This window comes from Panthera tigris, chromosome B3 (genome assembly GCF_018350195.1).
Source record: "Panthera tigris isolate Pti1 chromosome B3, P.tigris_Pti1_mat1.1, whole genome shotgun sequence".
Classification (NCBI taxonomy): domain Eukaryota; kingdom Metazoa; phylum Chordata; class Mammalia; order Carnivora; family Felidae; genus Panthera; species Panthera tigris.
In genome coordinates this window covers 21,294,924-21,315,862 of record NC_056665.1, presented here as the reverse complement: position 1 = coordinate 21,315,862, position 20,939 = coordinate 21,294,924, and the positions used below count along the sequence as shown (strand labels likewise).

The 20,939-nt window shown below is 41.3% G+C and overlaps 1 protein-coding gene across 1 annotated transcript; it reads right to left on the bottom strand.

The window, feature by feature from the left end:
• Positions 1 to 1,086: 1,086 nt before the first annotated feature.
• On the bottom strand, positions 1,087 to 20,849 carry MPHOSPH10 (M-phase phosphoprotein 10). The gene is made up of 11 exons (XM_007095870.3): positions 20,494 to 20,849; positions 18,154 to 18,826; positions 17,121 to 17,278; positions 16,469 to 16,640; positions 13,346 to 13,487; positions 12,417 to 12,484; positions 11,356 to 11,493; positions 8,960 to 9,070; positions 2,960 to 3,067; positions 1,731 to 1,961; positions 1,087 to 1,322 (listed from the first exon to the last, which is right to left on the bottom strand). Exons 1-11 carry the CDS (start codon positions 20,823 to 20,825, stop codon positions 1,173 to 1,175), a joined length of 2,283 nt encoding a protein of 760 aa, XP_007095932.2. The 5' UTR covers positions 20,826 to 20,849; the 3' UTR covers positions 1,087 to 1,172.
• Positions 20,850 to 20,939: the final 90 nt, after the last annotated feature.

Genomic DNA, 20,939 nt, shown 5'->3' with positions numbered 1-20,939 from the left:
ATATTGCCTGGCACAAAGTAGGTATATAAAATGAACATAATCTTTAGAATGTGTCAAATATTGCATAAAAAAGCCAATGAACAGATATGCCTCACCTAGAGGCAGGGTGAGAAATGAAGATAAAAACGATTCTAACTATGCAAAACATCAAACTGCCCTTGGACAGGTAAGGTGAATCATTTTGGGATCAAACATTCTGATCTTGACTAATCATTATGAAAGAAAGACTCAAGGGAAAGAGAACTAAGCCAGCAGTTGAATGGGGACTGGCAAACTGAATTTAAAAAGAAAGCAGGAACTCTTAGAGCCATAGAATACTCCAATTACCACTAAAACCAAATGACACTTTCACTAAGGCTGGACTGAGACCTGGAGACCTAAAGACACAACCCGCCACAGGCTCTTCCTGCCCACTCATTGTTCCCGGTGGATGAAAAACCGAAACAGCTTCGGGAAAAGCTGCTCTCATTTTCTTCCCATCGGAGGTAAAGCTTACAGCATTTCCACCAAAGCATAATATGAGGTCCTGTCGGACAAAAGGCAGTTTTCCCTGGATGGGGAGGCGAGAGCCTGGTGGTCACGGAAGATTCACCACACCTGCCAGTCTACCTTCCTTGCGTGTTCACCTTCTATCACATCTAGGTTGTATCTGCCCTCTCTGCATCTGACTGTGGACACTACTCTATAGGCTACATGAAGTCTTTGTCCGTGTGACGTGAGATCACCTCCCAAAGGGAAAGATGTAAGACACGAGCATGGCAATGTCACTGTGTTGTAGAAGGATGACCAAGCAGTGGGAGAAGAAAGTCAGGACCCCAAAGAGTGAGGACCCCTGCTGTAGACAGCTGCCTGTGACAGGGGTGGCTGGCTCCTGTGCCCTTGTCAGCCTGCAGACCAGCTCCTGCTCACCAGCTGGTGGGCCCATGCTGGCCTTCACCTGGGCCACAGCAAGGACACAGTGTGTAAAGGGGCTTGGCAGCTACATCCAGCTTCATGCCCAGAAGAAGCAATTCAGGGTTTTCCAATGACAGTTGGGAGTTTGTCTTTTCAAACTGTGGAATTCTCAAATATCTGCCATTCATGAAAAGAAAAGTTCTCAAATTTTATTATAAAACAGAACAATGACAGAATATAAGCTTACACATTAATATTTACATTATATTCAAAATATATTACAGCTTTAATTTATGAACAGAAATATCCTGCTTTTTCTTCTTTTTCTTTTCTGTTTTCTTTGCATCACTGATTTGCATTTTTACTTGATCTTGTAATTTAGAAAAGAATGCTTGAGATGACTTCAAGGCTTTGTCTTTACCTTCATCCTGCAATTAAAGACAGTAACACACTCACACTATAAAATGCGCTTGTAAGTTAAAAAAAAAGCCAAATGATTACAACAATGTATATGGAAATATAAATATCCATAAATGGACAAGGAATTATGAAAACTCACATCAGTTTGCACAGAGGTTTTATATACGTTTTATGCTGCTGTGATATTCTTGTGACTTAAAGGAGGAGTGAGTAGGAAGAAAAACTCCTGCCAGGCCCCACGTCAGGGAGGGCCATGTGCTTTGGGCTGTTATTCCAGCCAGGCACCCACGGCCTCTCACTAGGCAGGTGGGTAGCGTCAGGTGGGTCTGACCCTCCGTGGATCGATGTCACCTACCACTTGCCACCAGTTTCCCCACACAGGCCCCGTTCTGCGGTTTTCCTTCCTGCATCCTTACCTTTAATAGCGAAGCTTTGCCTGCTTTGGTCAGCTGTTTTAATTTCTCTGAAGCTGCTGCCTTCGTGTATTTCCCGGCTTGATCTGGGTTGTTCTTTTCAAGCAGTTTTCTCCGCTTTTCCTTCTCCTTTAGTTTCATACGCTTCTGATACTTCTTTTTCCTCCGTTCTCGTTTCTTGTCTGTAGCTGTTTTCTCAGCAGCTGTTTTTACATCTCCAGCTTTATTTTTTTCCTATTAAAATAATCACCGGCACCCTAGTTGATCTAACTTAACACAACTCAGGAAATTAGAAGGGAAGCAAGTCCACAGAGCGTGACCAATAGGCTGTGTATCTACAGCCAAGAGTGAGTACGCAGTACCTATCTGCACCCCAAAGAGTTTGGTAGCTCAGTTCTTTAGGCCTGGAACTCATTCTTTGATGAAGCAGACTCTCACAGTGACAGTTCGGCTACATCAGCACATCACAAAGGCAGCCTGGAGAGCTAGGTTAGCAAGCTGACAGTCCCAGAAGCAAGCCCCCTTACAGCACTTAAGACTCCAGGGACAACCTCAGTGCCAAGCTGCTGATGACAGCCACTGGCGGCAGGAGGGGTTCCTCAAAATGGAAGGGAAATATCTATATACTGACGACCAATTTCCTCTCTTTTCTCCCCAGCTGCCAGCCTATCCTGCCAAGGCTGTCAACTGTAGAGGTGGCAAAGATGCTAAAAGGGATGGGTGTGGGTGCAACAAAGTGAGAAGGGACGAAGAGCCATGTGCCAGGCCAGCTGGGAAGATGAGACCTGTTAGAAACCATCATTTCTTTTTACTGCATGAGCTTCAGTGTTCATGAGGTAGGGACTCCCTACACTTGGTATGTCCCACGTCTTCTAATAACTCAAATGTTCTATTCTAGAAACTGATTCTATTATTGATAAGCATTAAATGAACAAAATAATGGGGGAAATGCTGATATTAAAGGACTACTAGTATATGAGCAACATAAACAATTTATTTTAAACCTAGTATCACTAATAGTATTCAAATTGGATTATAACAAGATATAGATATGGGATATTTACAAACAGCTTTTCTAATAATTCTATCTGTACTTCATAATATCTGATTATAGAAAACTGAACACTATTATTTGATTATACTTAAAACTCCAGGAAAATGACATTGAGTAGAGATCTAGCTATATACCAACTTATAAAAAAAACCTTAATGTTTCCACACTGGCTTTTTACCTTGACTTCCTCTGGGGCCAGGAGAGCTGCGTCACTAACGCTCACTGGGGCTACCTCCTCCATGGTTATGGCCGGCAGATTTGACACAACCTTAATCTCTGGAACAGGCTAGAAAAGAGACAACACATTTAATAGGAAGTCAGAAATGGTCCTAACACAAAATATTTGTATTGTGAACCTATTAAAGCATACTATACAAAATACTCTATGGAGATTATTTAAAATATGAGATGTGTTGACAGCAAAAATCTTAAGATAACTGGAATGATGGCAGTGTCAGTGGGCAACATGGGCTACCTAAGGAATTAATAATCTGCATATTTTAGGAACTATTCTTTCTCATTACTACACCAAGAACCCTTATTTCTACACTTTTGCGGAACATTTCTGCCATATTCAACACCAGTTCTTTCACCTAATTTTACTAAATTATTCCCATCAGTAACAGATGTGGACATTTTCAAACATTCCTATCTAGTGTTAAATAAATCTATTGATATTTGTGAATATTACCTTGTCTTCAGTTATGGAAAAAAGGCCAGCAATAAGAAATATATACAAAAAGATGCAAGGAAAAATGCTTATAGGAATGAGTCAAAATAGACTACCTGATAAACAAATTTTGTCATCTTCCAGCTACTGAAAACATAACTTTATAAACAGAAATATGAAATGATACAGAACTCCTTTGGAAAACTAAAACAGTATCAAAATAAATCAAACCTATTAATTATAAAAAGGAGAAATGAATGCAATGCTCACCAGTCTTTTTTTTTTAATGTTTATTTTTCAGAGAGAGAGCGAGCGAGAGTGAGCACACGCGCACACTAGCGAGGGGCAGAGAGAGGGAGTCACAGAATCCGAAGCAGGCTTCAGACTCTGAGCTGTCAGCACAGAGCCCGACGCGGGGCTTGGACCCACAAACCATAAGATCATGACCTGAGTTTAACCAACTGAGGAACCCAGGTGCCTTTTTTTTTTTTTGAAAGAACTTCCCAGGAAATTCAGAAATTACAATAGGTTTCATACTGATCAGAACACTACTGATTATTTACCAAATGCTTACACTAATGCTCTTTGTATCTAATTCTTGCACATCTCTGAGGGGCACCAGGGCACAGGGACAGGGACTCTGTTGGCTAGAAGAGAGTAAGAGATGGAAGTGTGGGGCACAGCAGGTGCCCTGGAGAGAACATGGCACTGAGACTCAGGAGAAAGGGGGCTCTACTACAGAGTGTGTCACTGATCCCTTTGCACACTCCTTTTTCTTACCACAGTCCTGTCCCTACCCCAGTTAACTGGACAGATGCGTGTCCCGGGAAATTTCAGAAAGAATAAAAAGGACATTTCACACAATGTCAGAGTGTTAAAGAAAAAATTTCTTCCACTGGACTACTGACTGTTCACTTACTTATTAGTAACGTTGTGTTCCATTCTGTAATTTAAATTTTTTTTTTTTTTTTCAACGTTTTTCATTTATTTTTGGGACAGAGAGAGACAGAGCATGAACGGGGGAGGGGCAGAGAGAGAGGGAGACACAGAATCGGAAACAGGCTGCAGGCTCCGAGCCATCAGCCCAGAGCCTGATGCGGGGCTCGAACTCACGGACCGCGAGATCGTGACCTGGCTGAAGTCGGACGCTTAACCGACTGCGCCACCCAGGCGCCCCTCCATTCTGTAATTTAAAGAGAAACAGAGAAAACGGAGACAGCCCAGAAAAGAAAAAAAAAATTATGACTGGTCAATAGGGTTTATGGAGATTGTGAAATACCAAACTGAGTATGAAAAAAAGTTCCTATTAAAAGGAACATGTACCAAAAATTCTACATTTCTGAAGAGGAAAAAAGAAAGGCTTCTATATTGGGGCATGTAGCCCCAAATGCATTCTCTCCTTCTTTAATTCCCAAGATTCCACGGAATGTCTAATTCCCCATATCAGGCTCTGTGTTAGTGTGATGAACAGAGCAGGGAAACAGCAGTGAACAAAACACATTTGTGCTGGCTTGGAAACGAGTAGAGAACAATTAGCCATCAAGCAACGACGGTGATGGTGCTATGAGGGAAATGCGCAGAGCAGTGACGAATGCGGGAAGGAGATGGCACTCAGCCTGAGACCCCAGAGACAGGAAGGAGCCAACCATGGAAAGAAGGAAGCGCAGCCTAACAGGAGGAGGAAAGTCCAGCAGGAAGATGTGAGGAAGGAGGCACTCTGCTCACTGAAGGCACTGGAAGACCAGTGTGGCTGGGGGATAGCAAGCTATGGAGACTAGAGGGGTGAGAGGGAGCCAGATCACGTACGGTCTTGTAAGGCACAGGAAGGGATCATGTTCTTCATATTAGTAACTTTTTCACAGTAAGACCTGCTGGCCAAGAGGGGATGAAAATTCCTCTCTTCATTTATTCCACAGCCATACTTGGCACTTTGGTATCTAAAAATGGCTCCTGCCACCACAAACTTACTGTCATACAAATTATACCTTGATTAACCCAAAACAAAAAGCCAGGTGATAAAAGCAGACTGTCTTAGAAGACAAGATACTCACACAGGAAAAATCCCCTAACCATCAAAGAATCCGAAGGATTTTAGCGATTACCTCTTCTATACAGAGGAAAGGTGAAGCAATTTGTCTAATTCACAAAGCTAGTCAGGGGCAGATTCAGACTCAGGTTTCTGACTTCTAGACTAGTCTCTGAGATTCATGACATCTCATTTCTAGGCAACACAAAGGGGCAATAGGTTGGCAAGTACTAAAAGGAAGGCATAGCACATTTTATGGGTTCACAGAGTGTAGTGACTGGGAGAGGCAGCTCCAAAGAGTAAAGAGGCACTGAGTCAAGTGTGGTGAGAATCAGACAGACAGAGGTCGCTGGATGTCTGGGCCTGGCACAGGGGGGCATGAGGCAATGGGGATAGCATGGACCCAGAGTTAGATCCAACCCTTCCAACCTTTTTTTTTTTTTTTTAAACGTTTGTTTACTTTTGAAACAGAGAGAGAGAGAATGGGCGAGGAGCAGAGAGAGGGAGACACAGAATCCAAAGCTGGCTCCAGGCTCTGAGCTGTTGGCACAGAGCTGGATACAGGGCTTGAACCCACTAACCATAATATCATGACCTGAAGTGAAATCAGATGCTTAACCGACTGAGCCCCCAGGCACCACCCCCCGCCCCACCCCAACCTCTTAAGCCTTGGTTTCCTGATCTGCAAAACAGAAAGAATAGCATCTACCTTAATGTTTTGTGGATCAAATGTGCAGGGACACTGACATCATCAAGATGGCAACACAAGTTGATCCCAACTTTAGTTGTCCTCACAAGACCAACTAGCAACTATCCATGGATGAGATAGCATTGTGAAAATCCCAGAACCCAAGGGTGAGGCTGAAGCAACCCCCTGGACCACAGAGACTGAGAAGGACTGCATTAGAAAGGTAGGACAGGCTATACTCTGACCATATCCCTCCCCCCAGCCAGCACAGCACCCCATTGTGAGAGACCACCTGGACCTAGGGTTTCTCCAGTGGGAAGAGAGCCTAAGTAGACCTGTAACTCCCCAGCATCGTAGGACACTTCTAGACAGACCCAATCATGTCGGTGTCATAGGGATCACCAAAGTCTGTGGGGATTGACCACTGGGGATCAGACTAGGATGCAGAACAAGGGCAGGGCTTATAGCAATTAGTGCTTGGATCTTGGCAGACCAGGTTCCTCCTTGCAGCAGTGTCCAAGTAGAGATCCCAGCCAGCGGCCTTGACCATTTGTAGAGCCAAGCTGGTGCCCCTGTCTGGCTCCAAGAAGTATCTGCACCCCCGTGTTCACTGCAGCATTATTTACAATAGCAGGCCATGAAGACAATAGAAGTGTTCATCAACAGATGAATGAATAAAGACAACATGGTATACACACACACACACACGCACACACAACACACACACACACTGGAATACTATTTAGACATAAAGAGAAGGAAATACTGCCATTTGTGACAACACTGACGGACCCTGAGGGCATTATGCCAAGTGAGATAAGTCAAATGGAGAAAAGACAAATACTGTATGATCTTGTTAGGCAGGAAACTAGGCATGAGCAGCAGGAGGATGGACCTTCGACATCCAGATGGAGAGCTCTACTGGAGACCACCCAGGGACCACCACAACCCACCCCTCTAGCAGTGGGTCTGTGGTTACAACGTCCTGGCAGAGGAAGAGTTAAGTGTGTTGTGCATGTGGCACTTGTGCACAGAGCAGCCCCTTGTCCTTATTTGACCTATGTCTCCAGAACAGAAATAATGTTGTGGCTTCCTACCCTTGCAGGCATTTCAAATACATCTTGGGAAAAGACATGAGAATTTGGGTAATTATTATATAATCCTGGTCTGTCATTCAAATGTTGTGACCCTAGGGCCCACCCAAAAGAAAAAAAAGATCAAAGTCCACACTCAGGAGTTTCTGGGGCCTGTGTCTCTCTTGACTGGTAGGCTCCTCCTGTGGAGTATACTTGAATACAATTTTTCTATGCTTTACTTTTGTTTCACTGTAATTATTTACCATGGCAGCCAAGAGAACTGAGGCTTCTTCTTTCCTTTCCCATTTAACTTTGGGTAACAATCTCGCTTAGATTTCTCTAAAAAAAATCCCCCAACTGATAGCGAACAGATTAGTGGCCACCAGGTGGTGGGGGAAATGGGTGTAGGTAGTCAAAAGGTACAAACTTCCAGTTATAAGAGAAGTTCTAGACAGAGTTAACAGTATTGTACATTTGAAAGTTGCTAAGAAAGTACATTATAAAAGCTCTCATCGTAAGAAATAAAACTGCAACTACACTGGGTGATGGATAACTAAACTTACCATGGCAATCGTATCACAATATACACATGCGGGTATTCTGTGCCCTTCCAAAGTTCATGTTAGGCCACTTTGCTTTTATAAAAGACCTAGATTAGTACCTGTTTTTGCTAACTGAAAGAAATCTGAAAAGAATTTTTACTTTTGTGAAAGCAAAAGTAGTGTTCAGCATCTGTTTTGCAGTGAGCTCCCCTGCCCAGCTCCTTCTGCAGGAACCACACTCGGCATCTCAGCATCAGGCCACCAGAGCTTTAAACTGTGTCTGTGAGCATTTGTGTGCATCTCCACGTGTTTGTGCATCCGTTACAAGACTGGTTCTGAAGTAACAGAAAAGCCTAGGAGAGGTTCTTTTTTGGGGTCTGAAAAGCTCAAAAACTTTTCCATTTAGTTAATGGTAATTGCTTCTTGGTTTATCCATTTAGGCTTACGAAACGTTTCATAGGAACATTCTACTTTCTGATGATGGGGGAACCTCTATATCAAACCACTGTTGTACATCTTAAATGTATACAATGTTATTTTATCTTTTAAGTTCATCTTTTTTTTTTTTTTTTTTTTTTTGAGAGAGAGTGCAAGCAGGGTAGGGGCAGAGAGAGGGGGTGACAGAATCCCAAGCAGCCTTCTCGATGTCACTGCAGAGCCCGACATGGGGGCTCACGAACCGTGAAATTATGACCTGGGCTGAGATCAAGAGTTGGACGTTCAACTGACTGAGCCACCCAGGTACCACTATGTCTATTTTATCTTAACAAAATTGGGGAAAAGGGGTTCACATACATAAAGAACCTAATATGGTACATAGCAGGTATTCAGAAAATATTCAGCAGGTACAGACATCACAGGTCTCCAGACACACCACAGGATGAAAATACAACCCAAGACTGAACAACAAGAAAGAATGAGTAATGAAGAGACCCTGTGGCTAAGATTTTAGGTCTGGCAAAGGCCCATCTGGTGATGAGGCTGGATCAGCAGAGGAAGCCAGAACTGTCCAGGACTAGATATAAGCCTTCCTCAAGACAGGCCTTGCCTGTAATTTACAGGGAATGCCTATAGGTTTGTATCTAAAACCAAATAAAGTGCTAGCCTCACAAAAGCTCAAAGAGGAATTAAAGGCACATCTGTTCTGACTGCACACTGAAATGTTAACACACTTACCGGTTTAGGGATGAAGTGAAAGTTCGAGAGGGCATCCAATTTTAAGAAGAGGGAATCCATCATCTTCTGAATTTCTTTGTGCTCTGGATTTTCTTCTTCTGCTGTTTTATGCTTAGGAAATGAATTCAACAACATCAGATTAAGCAGCCTAATACAAATCACAGGGCAAAACCCTGAAGGTCAATAAGGGTGCTCCCCATTTCTCATCATCAAGGCTCCAAAAAAAACATTACAGGGCAGAATTCAAGTTCTCAATACCATGACGGTGCCAGCACTAGCCAAAGAAGAATGTGCTCTGCACTTCAGGAGCTGCAGCAATCACTACCTCTAAGATTCAGAACTTACAATTTAATTCCCTTGGTATTTATTTGTCAAGAACTAAGCCATTCCCACTAGGATGGCTATCATTAGGAAAAGGGAGGAGCGGATAACAAGGGGTGGTGAGGATGTCGAGGAACTGGAACCCTTGTGTGTGGCTGGTGACAATGTAAAATGGTGCCATCACAATGGAAATGAATCAGGCAGTTCCTCAAGAAGTTAAACAGAGAATTACCGTATGACCTAGCAACTCCCCGCTTAAGTAAATACCCCAGAGAATTAAAAAAGAGGTTCTCAGGGGCGCCTGGGTGGCTCAGTCCGTTAAGCGTCTGACTTCAGCTCAGGTCATGATCTCATGGTTTGTGAGTTCAAGTCCCATGTCGGGCTCTGTGCTGACAGCTGGGAGCCTGGACCCTGCTTTAGATTCTGTGTCTCTCTCTCTCTTTCTGCCCCTCCTCTGCTTGCACTCTGACTCTCTCTCTCTCAAAAATAAACAAACATTAAAAAAAAAAAAGGAATTAAAAAAAAAAAAGGCGTTCTCAAACAAATACATGTAGCCATATGTTCAGAGCAGCACTATTCCCAACAGCCAAAAGGTAGAAACAGCCCAAATGCTCACAATCCCCTTTTCCTTCTGCCCATAATGCTTACTCTAAAAGGCTAATACTCTTTATTTTTTTATTAAGGCATAACAGAACAAAACAAAACCACACACACCAGAACAGGGAAGCCACTGGCTCTTTGCCTGCACCACCTTGATACCAGAGATGCATCCAGGTCTGTTTCTAATTCTGTCACCAGAGCCCACTTTCCAGCCACGTCCAGGCATTTGTCACTGCTTTAGTTTAACTTAACTCATTTTTTATCCTCCACGTGTCATTTGCCTTATCCCAGATAATAATGGCTGTGAAATCATCTTTAAAAAAAAAATTTTTTTTAAACATTTATTCATTATTGAGACCCAGAGAGAGAAAGCACAAGCATGGGAGGGGCAGAGAGAGGGGGAGACACAGAATCTGAAGCAGGCTCCAGGCTCTGAGCGGTCAGCACAGAGCCCGACGTGGGGCTAGCTGTAAAATCATCTATATACAACTAGAAGTTCATTCATGTGCTATTTATTATCACGTTGCCTATTACCTCTAGGACAGCTACCAAACTTCAGGAAATATTTATCATCATCCCCAGACTAACTCTTAATTGAATGGGTCTAGAATTAGCCTAAATTAAATCCATACTCAAAAACTTATGATTGACTACTGACTTCTGAGACCTCAATAAAACTGGTATTTACAGAGCTGGTACAGCTGTCCCATTACATATTTTTAACTCTCATGGTTACAAAATACTTTCTGTATTTACTGAATCCTCTCAAAGTAGCCGGGCAATGTTCAATAATATGTTCCTTCAACTACCACTTTGGGTTGCAAAGCAGCCAGGAAGAATTTTAATTCAAATCTTTCTAGATCTTCAACTTAACAGCACCATCAAGGGCACGGTTTGCTATTGCTGCGAAAGTGGCATTAATTAATCAAATGGCTTTTGCAAATAAAAAATACCATTTTACCCCCAAGTACATACTGACCACATTCTGAATAAATCGAATGTGGAAAAATAATCCAATCACTAACTGGTAATATAATATTACTGGAAATTACTGTGTCCTACTTAACCAGATAGTTTTTTTAAGAATCTAAGTGAAAACAAAACCAAAACCACATAACCCACCAGACCTAAACACGTGAATGAATTCACAGATAATGTTATACTGGTAACTTCTAAAGAATGAAAGAGAAGTGATTTTAAAATTGTGGGACTACTATAATAATTTCTAGAAAGTTAATAATTACCTTTGGAACAATCGGGTGAACAATGACTAACTGCAAAACAAGTTCCCCTACCCCCTCACATTCAGGGGTCATATTGTAACCTCTCTAACACACTGTCTCACACTTCAGTAAGGTGAACCAAGAGCATAAGATTTGTTTCCTGACTTTCAGCCATCACAGTAGAACCAGAAGAGCCAGCTGTCTGCTTCTCTTACTTTAATAACAATGCCTTTGCCTTCGGGGAGTCCTCACCTGGTTGAGTTTGATGTATTCCTGTTCATAAATTTCAGCAAGACTCAATTTGCTCTTCTCATGGTCTAACGTTAAACGTTTTTTATATTCATATGCATCCTCCTTAGGTTTTTCTTTACGTACTACATCATCCCAAGCCTGAAATATGAAAGGCACAAGGACCATAAATTAACAAAATCTATCATTTCTTTCTAAGCTCACTTAAGACTCTTCCTCTGGAATATTTATTATCATTCCAGGATAAGCAAATTGTAGCAAAAAGTAATTAATTTCAACCTGTAAAATGACTATTCAAGTCACCAAACATAGGTATTATGAAAAATAAAGAGGGCATTACTTAAGTATTCTTTTTTGTTCTTGTTTTAAATGAGCCTTTCTCCTCGTTACCACCTTTAATTCCACATTTCCCAATCAAGGTTTGTTTACAAGTCAATACTTGAGTTTCTCATTTCATTTCAAATTTAAGGATACTCTGCATACAGTACCCACCCTTCAAACTCTTCGTATTTTGAGCAAACACTATACACATTTTAAAGCCATCTCTTATTGTACGTGTCATATGCCCAATTTTATTCTAAGTTTACAAAATAAAATCAATTCTTAAACAAAAACTTTGCTAGGTTTTTAACATTTGAAAAAAATAAACCCTTTGTCACACTGTGCCCAGATACCGTGTGCCAGATGAAAGGTCCCAAGTATGACCCTATCAAGTCAGAATCAGTCACCACGCCTGTCATCCTCTACCAGTTTCACCGGGCGCCACCAGGCAGATGAGCAAGGCACAGGAAAGACTGGCAGTGGCTCTGGCTCCCCCTTCTCCTCAAGCACAAGGCTATCCAGAGCTCTAGTGAAAGGCAGTGCCTCACACAACAAAAGAAAGATAGTGCAGACTTAAGCAGTAGTAGCCTTCAGTGTAGATTTAAGCTTTAAATGAAGAACTGATACAAACAAAATTTCTACGAAAACAATGAAGAGTGTTGGTCCTGCTCCCAAAATACTCATATATTATTTCTAAAAATTCCAGTGAATTTTAAGTTCAGTTAAATTTCATTCTTACTGACCTGATCTCTTATCCTCTGCTTAATGATATCTTCCAGTTGAAGGGTGGTTTCCTCTGTAATCACAGGAGCTAAAGGAAACAGAACATGTACTCATGAGGTAGATATACACTAGACCAGAGGTTCTCAAAGGGTAGTCCTTGAACCAGCAGCATCAACACCTGGGAACTTGTTAGAAATGTGAATTCTTAGGCTCTACTCCACACCACCTGAATTAGAAGGTGGGGGGAAAGGGCCACCTATCTGTGTTTAACTAGCCCTCTCATGCTCCCTCTAGTTTGAGAACCACAAAAGTAGAGTATATCCAGTAATCAGTGCTAACACTTTTAGTCCATGCACCTGGGTACTCACCCTCTTTTCCAATCTCTCTAGAACTGAATAAAATGGAAATTCATTTTGATTTCACAGGTACAAGAAAGAGTTTGATGAGATGACCAGGGTTCCTGGCTAGAGTTCACAATTTCATCAGTAGAAAATGATACCAGGCATTGTATACAGATCACTAGCAGAAATGATTATGGATTTAGGCATGAATTAGCATAACAGTAATTCCTGGGTAAATTAATAATACTGTGACTGTATAAGACAATGTCCTATTTCTTAGAAGATACATGTAAATGTACTTAGGCATGAAATGTCATAATATTGGTAAATTACTTTTAGATGATTCAGGGGAAAAAAGTACACACAGATAATCATATACATACATAGGGGAAGGAAAACAAATATGGCAAAATGTTAACGATTGGTGAATCCAGCTGAATAGCATATATGTGTTTGTTGTACTATTTTGTCAACTTTTCTGTATGTTTGCAACGTTTTAAAATAAAAAGTTGGGGGAAAAGAAATATCATTTCAAATCTTCCTATGAAATAAAGTCATAGAAAACACATGGAAACGAACATCTCCAGGAGCCCCAAGGGCTCACGTACCCATGCGGACTGCATGGTCAAAGTGCAGAGTCTCTTCTAGAAGGCTGTTCTCTGGTCGCTTTTGAGCTGTCACTTCCCCTTGAAGCTGCCAAGGTTTTTTTTCCAACAGCTCTTTTTCTAAAGATGCAATTTTCTCATTCATCTAAGAAAGGAACAAAGTTATTACACATTTAGGAAACAAATCAGGCTTATAGCTGAATAAAAGCAACTACTTTAAAAGCACAAAAGCGGGGCGCCTGGGTGGCTCAGTAGGTTAAGCATCCGACTTCGGCTCAGGTCATGATCTTGCGGTCCATGAGTTTGAGCCCTGCGTCGGGCTCTGTGCTGACAGCTTAGAGCCTGGAGCCTGTTTCGGATTCTGTGTCTCCCTCTCTCTCTGACCCTCCCCCGTTCATGCTCTGTCTCTCCCTGTCTCAAAAATAAATAAACATTATAAAAAAAAAAAAGCACAAAAGCAAGAAATGTATTATTTCTCAATACATTTTTGTTTTTTCTTGCCACCATTTTATTATTAAGCCAACAGTAACTTCCTATTCTTAACACCTGAGGTGGGGTGAGGCACTGCAGATGACTTCTTTCCCTCATTGATTTGAAATGCCATGTTTATAACATACTAAATTCCCCCAGAAGATTCTGGACAGATTTCTGGGCTCTGTTCTAGTCAAATGATCTATCCATTCCCAAGCCACTATCAATTTTAATTATTAGAGCATTCCAAAATTAATTTTTATTTGAACATTAGACTTCACACCCCCAATCCAAATTATTTCTAACTTTTAGAAGACATCTATAACTTTTTATTTAATTTTCATTTCTTAAAAAATTTTTTTTATGTTTTATTTTTTATATTTGAGAGAGAGAGAGACAGAGAGACAGTAGGGGAAGGGTAGAGAGAGAGACAGAATCTGAAGCAGGCTCCAGGCTCTAAGCCGCCAGAACAGAGACCAGTGCGGGGCTTGAACTCACGAACCATGAGATCATGACCTGAGCTGAAGTCAGACACTCAACTGACTGAGCCACCCAGGCGCCCCTATTTTTTTTTTTAAGTTTATTTGAGAAAGAAGAGCATGTGCAAGCACAAATGGGGGAGGGGCAGAGAGAGGGAGGGAGAGAATCCCAAGCAGGCTCCATGCTGTCAGGGCAGAGCCCAACACAGGGAACAATCTCACAAACCATGAGATCATTACCTGAGCCAAATGCTCAACTGACTAAGCCACCCAGGCAGCCCTATAATGACTTTACAGTGTAGAAAATGCCAGCCTGAAAGCTACCTTACTGAATTCCCTTGTTTTTCTAATAGCTTTCAGTTCATCTACTTAGGTTTTTCTAGTATCCTTTGCAAATATTAATGCTCATTTCAGTTTTCCTTATCTCATATCTCTTTCTACTGTAGTTGCACTAACACTTCCACAAGGATGTTAAATAACAGTGGTAAAGGTAATAGTGGACATTTTGTCTTACTCTTCATTTTAAAGGGCTATTTCTAGAATTTTACCACTGAGCATGATGGCACCTTTTGGTTAAATGCATTTGTATTTCACTGCAGGTGAAAAAAAATTAAGGATGGATACTGAATTTCATCAAATGTCTTTTTTTAAGTTTATGTATTTTTGAGAGACAGAGAAAGAGCACATGTATGTGGGGGAAGGGGAGGGAGAGAATCCCAAGCAGGCTCCACAATGACCAATGACAGTGTAGAACTGGACATGGGGCTCAATCCCACGAACCTGGAGATCATGACCTGAGCTGAAATCAAGTCAGATGCTTAACTGACTGAGCCAGCTAGGTGCCCACATCAAATGTCTTTTTGACATATATGGAGAGAACCATACAGTTTTCTCCTTATCCTGTTACAACCAAGAATTACGTTAATAGATTTCTTATTCCTAAATCAAGAAAATGAGGCCCATTTGGCTGTGGTGTTGTCAGTCTTTCATTATGCTATTTGGAATATTCACATCACTATTCATAAATGAAACTGTGTGTGTGCATGTGTTTTAATGTCAGGTTTGGGTATCGCGTTATTAATAGCTTCACAAGAAAAAAAGTCTGGAAGCTTTACTTTTTGTACGTGGAAATTGATTAAACAACATTACTTCTACTTCTTGAAAGTTTGATATAATTCCCCAATAAAACTAAACCTGCTTGTCTTTATCTTAGGGAGGATATAGGGAGGGAAAGACACTAACTCAATGAAATTTCTTATTTTGTTTCCTAGTGCTTCCCCACCTCCTCCTTTTTTAAAAAAAAAAAATTTATTTATTTTTGGGAGAGTGTAAGTGGGGGAGGGGCAGAGAGAGGGGGACAGAGGATCCAAAGCAGGCTCTACGCTGACAAGCTGACAGCAGCAAGCCCAATGTGGGGTGTGAACCCATGAACAGCGAGATCATGATCACGATCTGAGCTAAAGTCAGACGCTCAACCAACTCAGCCACGAGGTACCGGCCCCCCCACCCCCTCCTTTAAATCTATCTCTTTGGGGACAATCTGACAATCATAGATTTAACTCAGATTCTCTTTTGCTAATAATTCTTTTGATATCCTTGGTATATTTATTTGCCTATTTCATTTCTAATTGCGTGATATAATTTTAAGGTGGCTAAATGACACAAATAACTGGAGCCAGGCTGTTATCTATTATTTGCAAATGACACTTCATTTGCCTGAAATCATGTCACAGGAGATAATTTTTATCAACTTTAGAAAATGTATTTGAGATGGCATTAATTAAAATTCAGGTATGTGGAGCCATCCACAGAGCATCTGAAAGAAGCAGTATCCTTAAGAGCAGCTGAAAGAGCTACAAAGAGAGGTTCACAAGACAGCTAATTAGGAAAAACATGCCACTAGGTATAAAGAAACCAGGGACAAAGGGAAAAAAAACAGCTTTTAACACAAACTGAAAGTCAAAGGGTGGGAAATGCAGCACTGATTTTTACAAATTAGCTACCTTCCACGTGGGCATCTGGATATGGTGTGCTGTAGGGAATAGCAGCAAGATTTTTGTTTTGTTTTTAAAAGATAATTAAGCATTCAGCCAAGAAAAACAGTGTACATTAGTTATCTGGGAGTCCCATAGTCCTGGTAAGTATATACAAAATTCCTTCAATTCTTAATCATTACCTTTTCCTGTCTTTTCTCAAAAGAGGATTTAACTTCATCAGAATCCTTCTGTACATTTAAGATATTTGTATCCTCATTTTCCTCATCATCTGGCAAAGCAAAGGTCACTCTTTTTGAGGTTTCTTTATGTTGTTTACTGTCTTCACTTTCTTCAAAGTCATCATCTTCATCCCTATAAATACCAAAACACTTATGAAAAACAATAATACACCACTTTTCATTAGGAAAACAAAACTTATTGTCTAGTAATTTAAATTCTTTTGTATACCTAATGCAAATATATATTCAGAATTCCAAAGTCATTCAGTTATTAAGGACCAGAAGGTATTATTTCAGTGAAATAGAACAAAAAGTGTACAATATATAGAAAATATTCCTCAATCTATAGTACAAACTTATCTCACAAAAATAACAATAAGGTATTTTTATTGGCACAAAAAGCAAATAAATAAAGATCTGATTGCCGGTGATATTTATCTTCATTAGATGATCTCTAATGACTCTTTAAATTCAGAGACTTTCTTCTGGCTACCCTGAGACTATCTGATGTTAGAGAATATAGCTTCTTAGGATAAACATATTTGACAACTATGAGTACACACATATAATTGGACAGTTCTAGCTTATAATGTAAGGGACTCAAACTACTCACGTTTCAGAAATGCTTTCTTCTTCTTCTTCTTCTTCAGCAATTTCTTCGTCTTCTTCCTTTGGATCCAGTTCATCATCATGAACACTTGCTAGATCTTCATCACTTTCAACTGGATCAAAGAAGTCTTTGTATTTCAGGTTTCTGGAACTTTTACCTGACTAAAATGAAAAGACTTTTCAAACTTCTCACTAAGAAGAGAAAAACACATTAAATCATGCATTATATGTGTATGCATATTTTTTTTAAAGACTTTTTTTTTTAACGTTTATTTTCGAGAGTTGGGGGGGGAGGGAGGCAGGGAGGGAGGGAGGGGGAGAGAGGGGGAGGGGGAGAGAGGGGGAGGGGGAGAGAAGGGGGGAGAGAGAGAGAGAGAGAGAGAGAGAGAGAGAGAGAGAGAGAGAGAGAGAGAGAGAGAAGGGGAGTGGGGGGAGACACAGAATCCAAAGCAGGCTCCAGGCTCTGAGCTGTCAGCACAGAGCCTGACGCGGGGCTCAAACTCACAAACCGTGAGATCGTGACCTGAGCCGAAGTCAGACACTTAACCGACTGAGCTACCCAGGGGCCACTGTGTATGCATGTTTTATAAGGAAAACTGGCAACTACAACACTACTATAAAACTGTAAGAACTACTAGACCGTAACAAACTGGAAGGAAGTATTGATTCATTGTAACTGAAGACAGAGCACAATATTCCTATCTCTAAATCTTCTAACTATAATTATTTCCAAGATATCTCAGCTTAAAGTAAACAGATGCCTTCCTTTCACTTATTATCATTTTTAGTGTTTGGTGAAAGTATGTTTAAGGGAAATTCTGAATACCTCTAACATGTGTGGTTATGGTTGTTAAGCTACAAAAGAAATATTTTGTGATAAGCTTTGGTTTAATTTTTCCAGTCCAGTTTTCAACAGATCTAAATACTTCACTCGTGCCCTGATGAGTTTTGAGGTATTTGAAACCTCTTCTCAAGAAACAGAACAAAATCTCATATGAGGTAGAAAGTCCTCTTTCTCTCCTCTCCCAAGACTTTACCTTAGGTTTTTGACTTCCAAGCAGTTCTCCTTCATCTTCATCAGAACTGACGTCTTCAAAAAAATCAATATCTTCCTCCTCATCACCTTTTTGTTCCTCTTCTTTTTCCATGTTTTCTAAAAAGGTCTCCATTTCAGATAGTTTGAAAAATTTATCATCTACTATGGACTTCTCTCTTGGTTTCCTAGGCACTTTGTCTTGCACCTTGCTTTGCTCCTCCAATTTGCTGATATCAAAATCAAGATCAGAATCTTCATCACTGAAAACTGGACTTTTCCTCAGATCAATTGTGCTTGAGTTTTTCGTTTTCTCATCCCCTGCAGGATCATCACCACTCAGGTCGGCCACTTCCTCCGCCTCCAAATCTTGTTCGAGGGCCTCCTGGCCATCAGCCTCCACCTCTGAGCCATCCTCTTCAAATTCCTGCTCTTCATTCTCTGGAAAAAGACTGATGTCTTCGTCTTTAATGGTTTTACTAACTGCATCCTGGAAGTATTGTAAAATTGGTTCATTTTGCAATTCTAGTTGTTGCCAAATCTGCTCATCATCAAAATTCTCTATCACCAGTTTTTTTAAAGGACTTCCGTGGATTCTGCCATTCTCTAGTGTTTTGTTAAAATCATAAAGTACTTTTGTTAATGAAGTGAACTTTGATGCCAATTCATCTTGAATCCTATTAAGGGGGCATGAGGAGGAAGTTTAAAGAGATTTATAATTATAGATAATAATTTCACAGCACTGTGAATTAGACAAAAAAAGCCCAACTCTTGTGCAAAACCAAACTTGAATGAAATATCAATTTTAAGTATACACTCCCAAGAGTGTATTATCTTGCAGATGAGCCACATTAATATATAAAAAAGAGTCAGCTAAGTGTCTGTGAATCTGCTGCATGGATTTTAGACAGGGAAACTACTACACACCTCTTTGCCTCAAGATATATAGTGAATCTTAGTCTTAAAAAGCTCAACTCTGCTATGTTATATGCCACTCCATCATTCAGTCAGCCAATGGTCAAAACTTGCTTTGGCAAGAGTGTCAGAGACTACCTCTCTGAAGATGTGACATCTGAGACGACACCTGTACATAAGGAGATAGTCTTTCAAAGCTCTGGAAACATTATCTTCTAACTAGAGGAAAAAGTGAGAATAAATTTCCTAAGATGGAAATGAGCGTGGTGAGTCTGAGGAACAAAAATGCCAGCATAGATGGAGTGTGATGAATGAGGCAGAAGGTTAGGGAGGTAGATGGGAGGTGAATCGGAGGTGAATCGTTCAGGGCTCAGAGGTAAGAGTTTGCCATTTTAAGTATAAAGAGAAGCCATCAGAAGAATTTAAGCAGAGAAGCAAAATGATAGAATTTACACTCTGGAAAGATGGCCAGTAGAGGAAACGTTACAGAAGTACAATGATTAGGTTGACAGCCATCCAGGCAACGGATGATGAAGAACTGTGCAGGGGTTAGGGGAGCAGATTCTGTGAGAAGCAGTCGAATTCAGAATACAGTCTGGAGACAGCACCGACAGAATTGGCTGATGAATTATATGTAGAAATGAGAAAAAAGGAAGATAGCAAAGAAGTCGCTTAGTTATATGTCTGAACAACAGAAAAAATAGAGCTGCCGTTTGCTGAGATAGGGGAGGCAGGGTGGAGCATGGGGAAAAAGTATCACGGAGGGGGCACTGTACAGGAAATTAAATAGAAACAACAGCTCATTTTGCACATATTAAATTTGAGATGCTGAAAGAATATGTGGCTGTAGTTGCTGTGAGCCTGAAGCTGAAGGGAAAGGTCGGGTTTGAAATACAAATCTGAGAGCCATACTTTCATACAACGTATTTTAAGTCCTTCAACACAATACAAAGAGCTTATGCTGGCAAGAGATATGAAAGACAGTCCTAATTCTCAAGAAGCTGGAGAAGCTTCTCAAGAAGTGGAGGTGGACAGGCAAGCGACAAACTTAATACTTCCAATGAAGGATATGGATAAGTAAGCACTGGGTGGATTGAGAGCATATTGGAGAAAAGAGCAACCAACCTAGGGTGCACGCGCCTGTGTGTAAAGAGTCGGAGGGGGCGTTAAGACTCAATGGAAGCCTTCCTCTGGGCATTAATAACTGAGCTTAGTTTGGTTAGCACACGACTCGGAAATCTGCACTGTACAGCTTTCAACAAGTTTAAAATTTTTGATAGGCTAAGTGTGCGTCAAGTAAATGAAATTTGGGAAAAAGAGGTGTACGCTTCCCTTTATCTTCCCCCTACTCCAGAATTCGCTGGGGGCCATGAGTCCGCACCCACGCTGAGACCCGGGCTTCACCCACAGTCCGGCTCTGCTCACTTACGTGAGGAAGCACTCTGGCCGACCGGTGGCTTTACCAACCTCCTTCAGACACCGCTCCAGGGTTCGTCGACGCCAGACCCGCGGGGCCATTGCTGTCTGCAACTCTCCACACAGCGCCGCATGTAAAGGGAAAGCGCTGCCCGGAAACCGCGCCACAAAGACGCGCCTCGCGCAGCCTAGACCCTGGAGGCGAAGGTTCCGTCGCTCAGAAGTTCCGGACCCACCCCCTGCCAGAGTCAGTGGCAGTGCAAGAACTTTCACTGGGCCATTGATCAGTTCTAGCGCTTTTGAACTTTCTCCAAACTTTCTGTTTTGTAGTCCTGAGGGGCTCATAGGGGTGACGCCTGCTCCGTTTAAGTTTCCTCTTTAGATACACTGGGGAGCTCGTCCGCCGCACCACAAGAACACAGCGACGCTCGCCACGCCCCCCCCCCCCATCATCGTATG

What these genes read in the sequence shown, in the direction of transcription:
- MPHOSPH10 (XM_007095870.3), bottom strand. Translation starts at nt 20,825, where the DNA reads ATGAGCCCCTCAGGACTACAAAACAGAAAGTTTGGAGAAAGTTCAAAA. An exon ending in CGGCCAGAGTGCTTCCTCAC is followed by an intron (nt 18,827 to 20,493) that starts GTAAGTGAGCAG and finishes CCCCCTTAATAG; the next exon opens with GATTCAAGATGAATTGGCAT. An exon ending in GCAAAGCTTCGCTATTAAAG is followed by an intron (nt 1,323 to 1,730) that starts GTAAGGATGCAG and finishes CTTTAATTGCAG; the next exon opens with GATGAAGGTAAAGACAAAGC.